This window comes from Homarus americanus, unplaced genomic scaffold, assembly GCF_018991925.1.
Source record: "Homarus americanus isolate GMGI-L3 unplaced genomic scaffold, GMGI_Hamer_2.0 scaffold39155, whole genome shotgun sequence".
In the NCBI taxonomy this organism is placed as follows: Eukaryota; Metazoa; Arthropoda; class Malacostraca; order Decapoda; family Nephropidae; genus Homarus; species Homarus americanus.
Genome location: NW_024737042.1, coordinates 6,091,842 through 6,107,381, shown reverse-complemented (window position 1 = coordinate 6,107,381; position 15,540 = coordinate 6,091,842). Strand labels below are relative to the sequence as shown.

General features: G+C 36.5%; 1 protein-coding gene across 1 annotated transcript in view; it reads left to right on the top strand.

Annotated features, from left to right (window-relative positions):
- LOC121872629 (homocysteine-responsive endoplasmic reticulum-resident ubiquitin-like domain member 2 protein) overlaps positions 1-15,540 on the top strand; it is a 32,721-nt gene that overhangs the window by 886 nt on the left and 16,295 nt on the right. The window contains exons 2-3 of the mRNA XM_042375544.1: positions 7,452-7,583; positions 13,624-13,969. Coding sequence (XP_042231478.1) covers positions 7,452-7,583; positions 13,624-13,969 — 478 coding nt within the window. The remainder of the gene's footprint in view (positions 1-7,451; positions 7,584-13,623; positions 13,970-15,540) is intronic.

The window sequence follows — 15,540 nt, the reverse complement described above, 5'->3', positions numbered from 1 at the left end:
TTTACCAAAATCTTTAATGAGAGAGTATTCATTTAAATAAGTGTTGTCATTAGTAGTGTAATAATTTATTAAATGGAATCTTACCAAAATAGATCTTTTTGGTATGTGTTTACACTTGTTGCTTGCCTGAACCAGGAACTTGAGGACATTTCACCGTTGAAAATAAATGGGTTAATATTCGTTTTTATCCCAATAGGTAGTTCGGATTTTGTACCATTATCACTAGGATTCTATTTAAGGTTAGGTCAAGTTAGGTTAGGTTAGGTCAGGTCAGGTCAATTAAAAAACACCAAAATAAACTAGAAAAATATCATACCAAAGGGGGGAAATTTTGATAATTTTTTTTATTTACTGTTAAATGGTTTCTTCATGAAAAAGCAAAATAATGGACAAGCAAACCTTACCTAACCTACCTAATTCCTAACCTTTTTATTGTCATTTCGATTTTCTTATTTACTATCAACCAAACAACATTTCAAAAGAATAAACAAATAACCTTTACACTCCAATTTTAAATTGTAATAAACACACCCTATGAGAATGCCATTAATTTTTTGGCACGTTAACAAAGGCCAGAGACGCTCCCATATAGCAGACGATGTGAACCAAAACATAATGCCACGGGAGATCCAACGGCACCATAATTACAGTAAATAATTTATTTCTTCGTCTACAAAGCATGAAGAGTCATGAAATACCGCCATATGAAAAGTGTTTGTACTGTAGTGTTTTTACTCTGCTATTTCCCTCTTCTTTCATGCCCTGCCCACTGACAAGTACAGCATGCCCTTCAAATTCGCGGGGGTTAGGTTCTCAAAATGGCCGCTTGGCCGGGAATAGCCAAATCCATGAATATCATTTGCTGACGGGGGGGGGGGGTTACATTTTTACTCGTGTGCAAAGAAATTGATACAGGTGCTCCTCTACTAACGAACGAGTTGTGTTCCTGAGGCTTCTTTGCAAGTACAACTTTACTCTTGTAGATACCAAACATATTGTAAAAAAGGAAAAGATTATGGATATTTAGTACAGCTATACCCTTTAATACAGCCTTAAAACCTGGCTCACTCTTCTCGTCTTAGGTAATGTTTGTTCTATCTGGAATTTTCTTCAAAATAATCCAATATCATCCACATTAAACACCTGTTCTGGCAGGTAACCCCCCACTTAGTGATGATGTTTGTATCTCTGAAAGTTTGTAAGTTGAACTTTCTCAAGTAGAGGACCACCTGTTTGTGTTTGCCCTTAGGAGAATAAGTTCTTATACCTGTTTGTATACTGTATGTGTGTGTGTGTGTGTAGACACACACACACAAAACACAGACAAATACTTGTAAATAATAATGGGAAAATCCTCTCGCCAATAATCAGAAACAAATGTACAGTATTAAAAATGTGAGTTTCTACCCTTAAATCAATTCCGTGCTTTATTAATAACAAAGCATGGAGTGGACTTGAGGGTAGACTCACATTTTGAATACATTTGTTTCTGATTATTGGTGAGAGGATTTTCCAATTAATATTTATTTGTATGTGTTTTGTGATTGTCTCTACACACACACACACACACACATGCAGTATATACAATACAGGTAAAAGAAATTGCTGTCTCTTAAAACGAATGGCTTCCTGTCCCAGCCGTGAAAATGCCAGTAACTTTAAAACTACCCTTAGACATTCTTGGGTACATCCAGGGTGTCATCTGCGAATAATCTAGGTCTGCGAACTGTCAGGGCATGCTGTAATTTATGATTGAAGGGTTAGGCTATAAAGAAAAAAATACTTCCATGTTGTCATTTCAACTTTATTGTCAGTAGCTATCATCCAAAGAACAACTGTGGAAAATATGAACAAAATATATGAACATGTTTGGGTGATAACTGTCTACTACACTTTTACCATCACCTGACTGTACAGTACATGAGTGTTCAGGAAGAGAAATTCATGAAAATCTTTTATGAGAAATGTTTTCTTTGTGCAATTTTTGGCCCTTTCATAAAGTAAGAATTTTCTTTTCTTTGGTGAATTGTCCTCAGTTTACTGGTTCAGGCATAATACAGTACAGTACTGTCCTTATGGCATCCAGAGTTGATTTCTGTGAGCAAGAGTAATATTTTCCTTACTGGAGATACTTCAGAACACATTGAATATGGATGGTAATAACAGTGTTTGACTTTTAACCTCTCTGATGCAGCTTTTAATCATTTCTGGAAAATAAGGAAATGGTGGTTCATGTGTTTTTTAATTATTGTATGAAACTATTTTTACCAAAGGTGGGGTTCTTTGATCGGTATCCGACCGAATAACCACTGGTTATTTAACTAGGATCTAAAAAAAGTAAGTGCTTCTGGCTACAGAAAATTCTACATATGTACAGTATTATTTTATTGATTATTTCAAACTTCTGTACTGTTTAGAAAAAAAGGATTAAATAGAAATAATAAAGGCACAGTAATCTCTCTGTTAGCCGGAATCCCTCAAACCCGGAACTCTCCGATAGACGGAATTAAAATTTGCTCGGAAAAGCTTTCCCATAGCTGGAATTTTCCAAAAATTTCCGGCTTTGGGGAAAAATTTCCTGAGGTTGAAAATCGAGATTATTTTCCAAAAATGTCTGAATAAAGATGAAAGCTAAGTATTTTTTGGGGGACCTGACTCGACTCAACGTCAGGTGGAGGTGGGTGGGCAGGGGGGTGTTAGTGGTGTCATATTACTGACCTGATGCAATGTCTTGAATAAACACAAAGGCTAAAGTATTTATAGGGAGATTGTGATAAGTAGAAGTGAGAAAAGTTGTATCCCTTTAACATTACTGTACATTACATAACATTTTCAAATATGGAGTGAGAAAGCAGAAATGTGTGGGTGATTAGAGATATGGAGTGGAAAGGAGTGTGTCCTGCACCAGTGTGCCAAGCGATAAACTCCTCAACAGCTGATCTTTTAATTCGCCTCCATGCAGTCACACAACAAGACCCTCACTGGATGATTGTTGTCTTAATTTTTGTGTGTGTGTGTGCGTGCATGCTAAACATCCAAAGAAATATTATTGAGCTTGCCAAGAACATTGTAGGATTTGAAGAAGTTGATGAAGAGAATGTTCGGGAGTCAGGTGGTGAGGTGACATGCCAAGACACTTACACAGCACACACATTAACAGCACTACTAAACCATTGTCTTATAACATTTTACTTTATAATTTTTATTTTAAAATTAATAGGTACATGATGGTTCAACTTGGCTACTTTCGCACTTAAAAACTGATCAATGAATAAACCAGGGCATATGGAGACGTGAAGATTTGCATGTGCAACCATAACTGCTGAGCAACTGCATAAATTATCACAACCTGTACTCAAATGTACTAAGTTAATTACTAAAAAATATATCTCAAGTGCAAAATATGGGTTGTTTACAGTATACTCAAAATAGTTGCTATCTTGCAAGAATTCCAGCAATGCAAGTTATATTCAGCTAAATCAAGTCGGTGACATTTTTTACGTAAAAAACTTAAACTCCCTGCCTTTTATAATCCTTGAGTACACGTTAATCTCCCCTCCTGGCTGTCAACACCCCACCTCCTTCCCTCCTCCCAGCCATAAGGGGGAGCAGATGGCGGTGGTAACGATTAATAGGATGAATTTTGTTTTAGGCTTAAAGTTTTCTCTTATAAATTACCACAGACTTAAATTAGCAGATTATAACTTGCATTGTTGGAATCCTTGTAAGATATCGATTAATTTGAGTATAAACATTTCATAATTTGCATAAGAGATAAAATTTTTAGTCCTTTAGTATAGTACATTGAGTGCAAAATGAGTACAGTAATATGCTGCTCAAAATTATGGCTTTTTCACAGGGAAAAGTCTGTATAACTAGCCCCAGTGGTTAGGATATTATGGTATCGAATATTATGGAGTACTTCAAATAAATTCTTTGTTTAGTTCTTTACATAGAGACTTGCGGATAGAAACTGTAATAATTTGAGCTTATTAATACCAGTACTCTTCATATACAGTAAAATACTTAGTTTTACCCTATTAATCGGCTTCTCATTTAAGGATATCATATTTGAAACATCTAGAGAATTTATTCAGGATCATTATGGTATCAAATTCATCTATCTAACACAAGTAGAAGTTTTGAAGATTATAACAAATGCTGTGAGGGAGGGAGCGGAGGAGGGGTCCATTGGAGGGTAAATGTGACCCCCTTCCCTGCAAAGGGTCACACTGGTTGTTTGTCAGCAACTACTGTACTGCCTCATTTATGATACAATATTGCACGTATATTCTTTTCATGAATTAGTAAAGATTTGTTACTGTAATAATCTGAGCTTATTAATACCTGTACCCTTCATATACAATACAGTACTATATATATGTACACCTCATAGATAAAAGACAATGTTATTCAAGACATCTTCAGGTCATACGACCCACTAATCCCCTACCCAACAATGGGTGACCTGACATTGCATCAGGTCAGGTTAGTAACATGACCCAATAATATCCCACCCAACCTCCATCACAAGTATTAAGCTGTTATTAGTTATGTATTACAGTCAATTGAGTGAAGTGTCTGCCTATTCTAGGCCAAAGATGACAGGATCTGCTGGTGAGTACAATATATACAGTAGCATACATTATTTTGTTTATAGTATGAACAATATTGTACAGTTTTATGGATTTCTTTGTATACAAAATTGTCTCACATCATAGTACATTGAATAAATAAACAAGGAGTGTGATGATAATAATGTGTAATAAATGTATAATACAGTGTACAAAAATGAAAGATATGTAGATTTTGCTCATCCCAAGCCAAGTTGGGGCTCTTCTACCAGTAATTATAAAGTACATGATCCATTATCCTTAAACATTCTTTTATACAGAAATAATTACAAATTTATAATAATATCAAATGCATACTGTACAAATATACAGTTCAGTGCCGTACATTATGTGAATTACAGTATAAAATTTAATTGAAAGTTGTTTCCATAATGTTCCATCTCAGGGTTTTTGTCAACTTACCACCCACTATCATGGACCACTCCACATCAATTAGCTACAAGCTCCATCTACACGAGTTTTTACCACTTGTACAACATTAAAACAATAAGCATGTAATAAGTGTAAGAATATATAAAGAGCTATATACTTTATAAGGTGCCACTATAGCGTGCTGTCTACCGGGACATTTACACTATAATGTGCGGTCTACCTGCGATATCTACATTGCAGGCTGCAATTTAGTATTGTTATATAGTAAAGTTTTATGATAAAAAAAACAAAAAAAATTAAATAATTTTTTAATGATCATCATATAAACAAAACATATAAAGATGTTGAATAATAGCATAATAGTAATGACATAAACTTCGTATCATATTCTTTGTAAATTGTAAACCTAACCTAACCCCCTTTTATAAGGTTGGTTAGGGTCCTGGTGTTCAGGTAGTCAGGTCCGTAGACTATGAATATTGCGGTATACCGCACGCTATAGTAGCACCCTTTATAAGTTGTGATAATTAGTTAATTATTGTGAAGTATGTACACACAGTAAAAAAAAGTATCGCTCGGTCTGCTGACTTCTGTAATTATCCATACATCACCTGATGTGCCAGGAGAGTTGGCATGCATGCCTGTATGGCAAAGGTTTCCACCAACCTATGGTAGCAACAGATATGAGGACACCCTCAGGCAAGGACGGCGGGACTACCACTATATCACAGGACCAACACTATCCCTCATCCCTGGTGTTATATTGTTTCTCACATAATCCATGCGGCACTTTTTTTTTTTACTGTGTGTACACCCACTAAAATATTATTCGGCACCCGTGTCATATTGTATCACGCCGTAAGGGTGCCGAATAATTATTTAGTGGGTGTACAGTACAGACCGGTCAGAGAGGCCATCCTGATGTGTGCCAATAAGTTGTATACCCAATAAAAAATTACTTAGCACCCTTACGGTGTGATACACTATGACACGGGTGCCGAATAATTTTTTAGTGGGTGTACATTGTATTCTCCGTCTTATGAAAGATCATCTACTGTACTGTACTGTTCATCCTTTACCACATTTGTGTAGTTTGTAAAGTCTAATTTCATCTCTAAAATGACACTTACAATTTTTTCTTGATAAAAGAAAAATAAGCACAATTCCCTGGTACCGATATTTCCTTCAATATTTGCTATTATGTCTTGCCCACTGGAATTAATGATTCAATTATTCTGATAAGATTTTGCATGCAGAGAGAAGCCTTCATAACAAAAGAACATTAGTACATAAATCATACACAGTACAGCTCCTCCCCGATTTACGACCTACTCGACTTACGTCCACCCGCACTTACGACCTGCCTCAGTCGTACCAAAATTTGGTCAAATTATATATTTTTGAGTCCCAAAGTCAGTACACAGACAAAATTTTCATCTGTAATTCACTTTAAAATGACTGGCAAGCTTAAAAGTGAGCGTTTTGTGGTGCTGAGAAGAAAAAGAGACCCCCGTTTTCGATTTTCTATGTATTATTTAAGCATTTCCGACATGACCATTTCGACTTACGACCTGGATGTTGGTCCCTAACCCTGTCATAAGTCGGGGAGCAGCTGTATAGGCTGACTGGTATAGAAATTGAGTACCTGTACAGTACCCGTACAGTATATGTTCTATGGATATGGATACTGTAATGATGTCTGTTGCATTTTGGGTTAATTACTTTGGCCTTTCCTTTCTTGAAAATTATAAATTTGACTTTGCATTGTGTAATTGGGTGGAAAAAAGAAACCATGTACAGTACACTACTGTACAGGTACCAGTAGCTATGTGTATACAGTATCAGGTTCTTGTGAAGCCTGTGTAACTGAAGGCAACCTGTATGTTGTTAGTGTTAGGACAGTTGAGATTGCATTCTTTGGTAGAGTAACATATTAATTACTCTTAATTATTTGTAGATAAAAAATAAGAAGCTGTACTTTTGTAATTTATTCCCTTTGATACTGATTCTGAGACAATATAAGAACTAAATTTTCACCATTAGAGCACCTTGATATTCTTACCTTGAGTCCAAAAATATCACATGACATTTGCAAAAGATAATACAGTAGTATTTTTATACTGTACCCAGAAACATGTAATGATCTTCATGGGCGATTTACAATGTAAATGTATTAGATGTAGTTTTTGACGTATATGTACAGTAGATAAAATTAAGGACCCATACTATATATTTCTTTGTTATTTATTAAGGTTTAGGTGAATTATGAAAATACAGTATTTTGTACTGAGCTTGAATATAGTTAATTGAGCTTATTATTTATTTTAGTACAGTGGAGTGTTTAAGTTAGTTAGTAACAGGAAAGTTTCTTTGCTGTTTTCCAGCATTGGTGGTAAGATTAACAGATGAGATGGCTTACAAACAAATTAATGTTTCACCTGGCAGATGGAAGGGAGTGTGACTCTGATCATAAAAGCAGCCAATCAGAGTGTCCCAGACCAACGCATGGACTGTGATTTGAATTGGTCTGTGTTTTACCTCAAGGATCATCTATCAATCATACATCCTTCCAAACCAGTAAGTAATCAATACTCTTGATGACACCATTAAGTGTTGAGGGACCTTCAAAAAGAAAGTCTTAGAAGGTAGGGGGTGGCCTTCCTAATCTTTAGATGTTTTTCCACATTTGTGAGTTTAATTAAGATATTATACCTTAAAAACAAAAAAAAAACCTCCCCCCCACATGGCCACCATTGTTAATGAGAGAGTTGAGAGTTAAGCAGCAAGGATAAGTAGGTATGATCTTTGTGTGTTTTCTGAGCTTCTATTTGTTAATGTGTGATATAGTCTCTTGACCACCAAAGTGTCAGAGTGCCAAGGGAAGATGAACATTGCTTAGAAGGATAGCTAGAAACTGTACAGTAATTTTCAATAAAATTATCATACAAAGTCACTTTTTTCAGTATTTACATAGATAGATATTGCAGGCATACAAACAATGGTAAAAAGTACCAGGTAAGTTGAAGTGACTGATGATGTTTCAAGAAAGCTTCACATATTTAAAATATTTCATTCATACTGTTTTTTTTTTTAAATTGCCAAGATTAAATTATGAAGATATAGTGGGCTTCATAGTGGCTTTTTTCTTATATACACTGTATTGATTTATGGAGTACAGTCAGTTCTGCTATAACTCGATAGTTGTGTTCTTGTAAAACATCGTGTTATAGAAATTCGCGTAATAGAAATAACAGGGCTTGTGGAGAAAATAGGGTTAGGTGCAGATTACTACTCGAAGTCGAAAAAAATTTAGTAGTTAACCTAACACAAAGGTTACCACAGTCTAAATAATTGTTACATTCATATCTAATAATGAAATCGTACAGTAAATGTAACACTTTACCTTGAAAAAATGTGAATATAACTTGATGGGGGAGAAGGGTGATTTTGAGGTTGATAACATCGAGCTTCTCTTCAAGGGTTATAGCCTTTCTTATACGATCATCACCGGGAATGCGATCACCAGAACGCTTCTTGAAGATATTCTTCTTTACCATATTCACAGTTAATACCACAATTAAGCAAAAATTGCGTTACACCAAACAAGCGTTCACGTTATACAAATATCGTTCCTTTATTCATAAATTGCGTTAGAGCCAATTCGCGTTGTCAAAACACGCATTATAGCAGAACTCACTGTACAGTACATTATGTTGGACTGTTTGGTCCTGTAACCATTTTGCAGTGTTTCCTTATTCTAAGATTATGTTGATGCTTGTTTTATTATTCATTAGATGCAAATCAACATATCAGCTTGAAATAATTTGTGAAAAACTAGGAGAGAGAACAAAATAGAGAATTAAAAGGGATTTAACTGAAATTTAAAGAAATTGAGTGACAAAAAGTTGGATGATTAACAATACAGTACAGTACAGTGCTCCCCCCAAAGTACGCAGATTTTAATCCCACGGAACCCAACTACACGAATCAGCGTCATGCAACCCAAATTCCAAAGAACATGGGGGTCCCAAGTAAGAGGGCATAAATTTCCGTCTGGTATGGCCGAATGAGGGAGAGAGAGAGGAAGTGAACAGAAGAGCTGGCTGTTGATTGGCTGAGTGGCCACTACCAACAAATAAGAGATGAGGACATCACCAACGACGTGGATGCCAGTCCCAGTCCTCCTCTCCTCAAGACACGACAGTGGCTTGCTTTTTCCTGTATTTTTGAGGTGTGTTTTGCTGCGACAGCTACTATGGATACCCCACCTACTGCTGTTGGGACTCTAGTACCTGCCCAGCCAGGCAGAAGAGTGAAGTTGATGACCCTGGCATGCAAGAAGGAGATAATAGACTGGCTGGATAATGGCAAGAAATTGTTTATTTTTCTTAATTAAGGACTTATTTTTGTTTTATTATTCACCTTGTATAACTAAGGTACACATATTTAACTAAAGGTAACTTTCATAGAAGTTATGTGCAGAAAAAGTGCCTTGAGAGACCAGTTTTGCGTATATGGTGTGTGTCTGGAGGGATCCCGGAACCAATTTTTTATTTTTTCCCATTACAGTAGTTTATAGTACCCAAGTGAGCGCTGCTCCATTGGTACCAATTACCCGTGTATTTGGGAGAGAGCACTGTATAATAAAGAAAATGGGCCCTTGATAAAAATCTGTGGAGACCAATTATGACAAAGGGAAGCAGTTGGAAATATGTATAAAGCTCCTGGAACCACATAACAAGAATTTAATAGAAACTTTATTTACCCTATTTAATCATTAAGATATTAGGTAGTCTCATGTTTCTATTATATATTCTGAAACTATTGTCCTTTTTTTTGCTGTAAAGTGATTTTTATATTGTGATATCAAAATATTAATTGGATAAATACTTTTAATTATGTAAATCTCATTTTCTTTATACTTATAAATACTGTATGTACAGTACTACAAAGATTTAAGTGATATGGCAACATCAGGTGTTGGGAACTGGCCAGGTGTGTTCAGCACCTGTGAGATAATTATGACAGCCAAGGGAGTGGTGTCCCACCTGCAGCAGGGGTAAGCTGCATGTTTCACAGGATATAATTTATGAGTTTTTGGAGATTCTTTATTAGAGTTTGTACTGTAAGTATACAGTACCTAAATTTTTACCAGGAATGCATTCCTGATGTTGTAAACTGATGACTGTACTTTTAAATCAAATGGTTTTTATCCAATGAATACCATTACTGTATAAACTGTGAGATATGTTCCTCTAAAAAAATCTTGGGCACATAATATAATGACAATTTTCAACACAACTGGAATATTTTCATGCATAAAATTGAATGTACAGTACAATTATACATCAACAACAGTTTAATGAAAAACAAAATTATTCATTATTTAATTGTTGCCACAGAGAGCTGTAGTACTAAAACTTTACTGATGGCTGTCATCTTTTTACTACCCTCAGTGCTCCTTATCACCCCCAACTTAACATTGACAGCAATGACTGTTACCACTAGGGGTATTGCAGATGCTCATTTCACTTGCTGTTTCCTTCCCTGACATCTCTAAATGGGGTAAATTTCTTGGAAATGCAAGAAATTGCAGGAGTTCTTTTGAAGTGTAGAGCTAAATGATTCCATTGGCTTGTAAGTAATTTTATGAAAAACATGTCATGGCCAGTCAAGTAGCTTGGAACATACAGTTTAACATTGTTTATATAGATACTCTGTATCCAATAATGGGGTGAATATTTGTTTCTTAACCCCAAAATTTCAAATCCTGTTTGATTTGAAAAATATGTAAACAAAACAAAAATATAAATTGAAATAAAGGTGTAAATTATTTACTCAGGGAGGAGTGAATTTCTTAGTTAATCATAAATCAAAGTATACTGTACTGTATACCTGTACAGTATTGTGGTTCTCTGGGTAGTTTTTAACTCTTATGTAAATTCCCATGAACTGGAAAATTGTACGATATCTTCTACTCGGATCTCTAGATGACAGAAATAGAAAGTTTCAATCTGTGGTGGGATGTTGTGACTGAGCAGAAAATATACTTGCCTCCTGTCCTCAAAATTGCTGGTTCATCCCCAGAGCACCCCTGTCCACCCAGCTTTGAAAGAGTACCTAACTTTATGGTTAGTGAAGTGAAGGCAGTCATGTACGGTGCCAGCCATACTGCTTCCTTGTGTACCTATAAAGGGGTCTTGTCTTCAGTGTGTTATATATGCACTGCCCCTAATGGTCCATCTGGCCTATGGAAGTGACTCGTTTTTTCCTATTATTGGTGTGGTTTTGGTAGTTGCATGGTCGGGAGGTAAGGCCACAAGGTTAAATCCAGTCATCAGAACTCAAACATTGTCATGGGTTGCGTTAGGCTTACCCATGCAACCAACTCCAAAGTTTGTTTTACTAGAGATAAGGCACCCGGCGTGCCATGACTGCGACATATATTTTCCATTAGTGGTATGTTAGCCAGCCTATAGGGGGAGGCCAGTGAGACAGTGTTGTACTGTTCATCGCCTCGTGCCCCAAAACCTCATTTTAAGTTGTATCCCCTAGGTCATGAGTTAGTTAAGACGTCGTCCCCATCCTCTCCCTCCTGAAGGGTACGGGACACCACACAGAGTCCTCCACTGCGACCCTGTCCTGTGGACCGTCGTCGATGCGAGATTAAGTGTGCTAACCTAGGTTTGTTATTCCCGTGGAAATATTACGTGTGGATGCCTGGTTGCAACAAAAGCAATTCAGGCTGGCTTTTCAGACCTACAGTAAATGGTTAATCAATTCACGCTTACAAAGTTCTCCTGCACGACACCCGTCTACAGTGACCGTGATCGACACGAGACTAAGTGTGTTAACCTAGGTTTGTTATCCCCGTGGAAATATCACTTGTGGAAGCCTGGTTGTGACAAAAGCAATCCAGGCTGGTCTATTGCACCTATGTGGTTAAACATGTCACGCTTACCAGTTCTCCTTTCTGCGACATCCGTCTACAGTGGCACGAGATTATGTGTGGTAACCCAAGAGTACCTTTTTGTTGTTATTTCCCGTGGAAAGAAGTTCTTGTGCGGAAGCCTGGTTGCAACAAGAGCAATCCAGGCTGGCAGTAAATGTATCACTTGAATAATTAAGGCTCTGTTAAGTCATACCCATAGTAGAGTCATCACATGTGTCCCCAAGTTGAAAATTCCCTCTGTTAGAAGATAAATTTTATTACAGCGTGAACGTGAGTGACTCATATATCCATGCAAATTGTAAATCATTATATGGAAGCTTGACAATATATCCATGCAAATTGTAAATCATTGTATGGAAGCTTGACAAATAAATGTAAGTGCAATTATCTGCCCGTATCTGTGATCCTATCTTGTTATTACTAAAGGTAATGACAAAGTATAACCAATAACTTAGATTGATGTTGGAAATTAATGGAATTCATTAAATCATGATTTATCAAATATAAATTATGGATTGTCAGGTGGTGGAGTGAATTTCTATGTAGATACACCATAATCTCCTGCAAGTAACCAGTGTGAAGGTATCGAACTCTACGGTAAGAAATATAAGAAACACAATACAGCTCCTCCCCGACTTACGACCTACTCGACTTAAGTCCACCCGCGCTAACGACTTGCCACAGTCGTACCAAAATTTGGTCAAATTACGTATTTTTGAGTCCCAAAGTCAGTACACAGACAAAATTTTCATCTGTAATTCACTTTAAAATGGCTGGCAAGCTTAAAAGTGAGTGTTTTGTGGTGCTGAGAAGAAAAAGAGACCCCCGTTTTCGATTTTCTATGTATTATTTAAGCATTTCCGACATGACCATTTAGACTTACGACCTGGATGTTGGTCCCTAACCCTGTCATAAGTCGGGGAGCAGCTGTATATTATAGTCTTTATATAATATAACTCACACTTAGACCACTACAATATAAAAACCATGAAACACAGTGATGTTAGGCAATATATCAAGTATAGTGATGTTCTATCTGGCATAAGTTCAAAATGCTTAATCTTGTAGTTTAAGGTCTTGCAACAGTGTTAGATGGGTTGTTTATCTATGTAGTTTCAATTAGTTCTAAAAAATGTCATTCACTGACTTACATTTACAAAATGTAACCAAGTCACAATGAATGAAACTTTACATATTAATTCAAATTTAATGATTAACTGTATGTACAGGGGTATCTCCGTTAGCTGGAACAATTGGTGCAGAGCACTAACGGGAATGAGAGATTTCCGGGTAACGAGACGACTCTCTCAAACCCGGAAAAAATCCCCCATCCCTGGAATTTTCCGGGTAATGGAAAAATTTTCTCTGAATTAACAGAAAATGCACCCGATTTTCATTTCTCAAACCTGGAAAAAACGCCCCCATCCTCGGAAATTTCCGGGTACTGGGAAAATTTTCCGGAAAATGTGCCTATTTGAAAATCTTTCCCTAAGCTGTAATTTTCCGGAAAATTCTGGCTTTGGGAGCGCTTTTCCGAGAAAATTTAGATTCTGGTTATCAGAAAGTTCCGGGTGTGAGGGATTTCGGCTAACGGAGATATTACTGTACTTTGAAAATATGGAATTTAAAAAAATAATAATATTACATCTTTTCCAATTTTGGCAGAAAGTGGAAGAACAACGGCTCATCTATTCAGGTCAATTGCTGCTCGACAATCTACTACTACGAAACGTCTTACGGCACCCTACTGAAAATAACGCCTACACTATTCACCTTGTATGTTCACCCAAACGTAACTCTCCATACACATCAACAAGCTTACAAACTTCACCCTCAGTCAGTCAAAGGAGACAGTCTTCACCTGGGTCTTCACAAGTTAGTGGTCAGTCATCACCACGTCAGGTTCCATCAGACATGAATACAGATCAAGTTGAAGATAGAACGGTTCCTCAGCAGGATGGTTCCCCACCTTCTCCTCCACCTGACAATCCAGTAAATAATGATTCAACAGGTGAGAATGTACTTTATGTAGAACTCTTTATTCCCTTCTCTCCTGATAAAGAAACCTGGATCTCCTGCATGGTTCAGCCTTTTTAACCAAAGGGCAACTAAATTCAAGCACTAGTAATGTTAACAAAACTAAGAAATTTACAAAACTTTATCCTTTCACACTGAACCCACTCTTGACACATCTTTCTGGCCATCCATGCTATCATAAACGTGTTCCTTTTACTGGCTTGCTCATTGTATGTTACTTCTACATAACTTTATATCATTTACAGATAATCATGTCTACCCTCACATGGAAAATTATTCACATTTCAGGTTTTATTATAGACTCTTGTACAGCTGAGCATATACGTAATGGTGTGGCACTGTATGTCTATCTGCTGACATTATTATTCCCGAAATGTAACGAGATATTATACAGTGAACCTTCAAAGATCTGGACTAAAAGGGGGGCCCACCTGTCCAAAAAAGCTGATTGTCCATATCTTCAGGCAAATGTACAAAATGTATAAAAGCGATAAATAATGATATAAAGAATACCAAAATTACAGTACCGTATTTTACGGCATGTTTGATGCACCCCCCCATTTTATCAGGGATTATTTAGGGAAAAACTTTTGTGTGTATTTTCCTCCTGTAACCATATTTTTCTTAAAATAATATATATACGGAACCAGGAAATGTGAGGAATAGATAAAGATAATACCAATAAATAAGTAAAAAAAAATATTGTACTGTACAGTGGTCCCTCGGTTAACGAGCACAATCCGTTCCAGCATGTTGCTCGTTAACCGAAACCATTGTTTCAATGGGTTTATGGGTAATTGGTTCCAGCTCACAGAAAATTGCCTAAATTCAACAAAAAATTTAGAAAAGTGCACTTACTTTGAGGTGTGTATGTAGATGGCTCCTGAATGATGATGATGATGGGAATTAGAATGGGGATGGAGGAGAAGGGAGAAGAGAAGGCATTGGGGTGGAAGAGAAGTCACCCCGTGGCGCCATTTCACCCATAAAATTTTAGTTCTCTTGGTGTAATTCAAGATTATTTTCTTTAAATCAACACTGCACTGCATTATATATTGTCAATATGTAAAATAAATTTCAAAATGACCAATAATTTGCTTGCAAACACAGAAAAAAAGCATTTAGTTGAAGAGAGTCTCAAGCAATATGTTACCTCCACTGAAGAGAGAGAGACGAACGCCTGTTTGTGTGTTAACAGGCTGGATGGCGTGCCAGAAACTAGTTTCTTTTCCTTCAATTATGTTCAATAATTGTTAAAATGACTAAAAAATATTAATATTAAACTTTTAAAATTATTGAATAGTATAAACTTCTTGATATTTATTAAAATAGTAAGGAATTTAAGCCCTAAAACCGATTACTGTATTGGCGGACTAATACTACAGCTGGTGGACCGCCAAATGCAAGCGAAAACATGTTGAGGTCGGCTTGTAAAAAAACTTGTTAATCGAGGGATTGCTCGTCAACCGAAGTTAAGAATCTTATAGAGGGTAACTAGTTAACCGAGGGATCACTGTATTGCCAAATCAGTCAATAAAGGCTAAA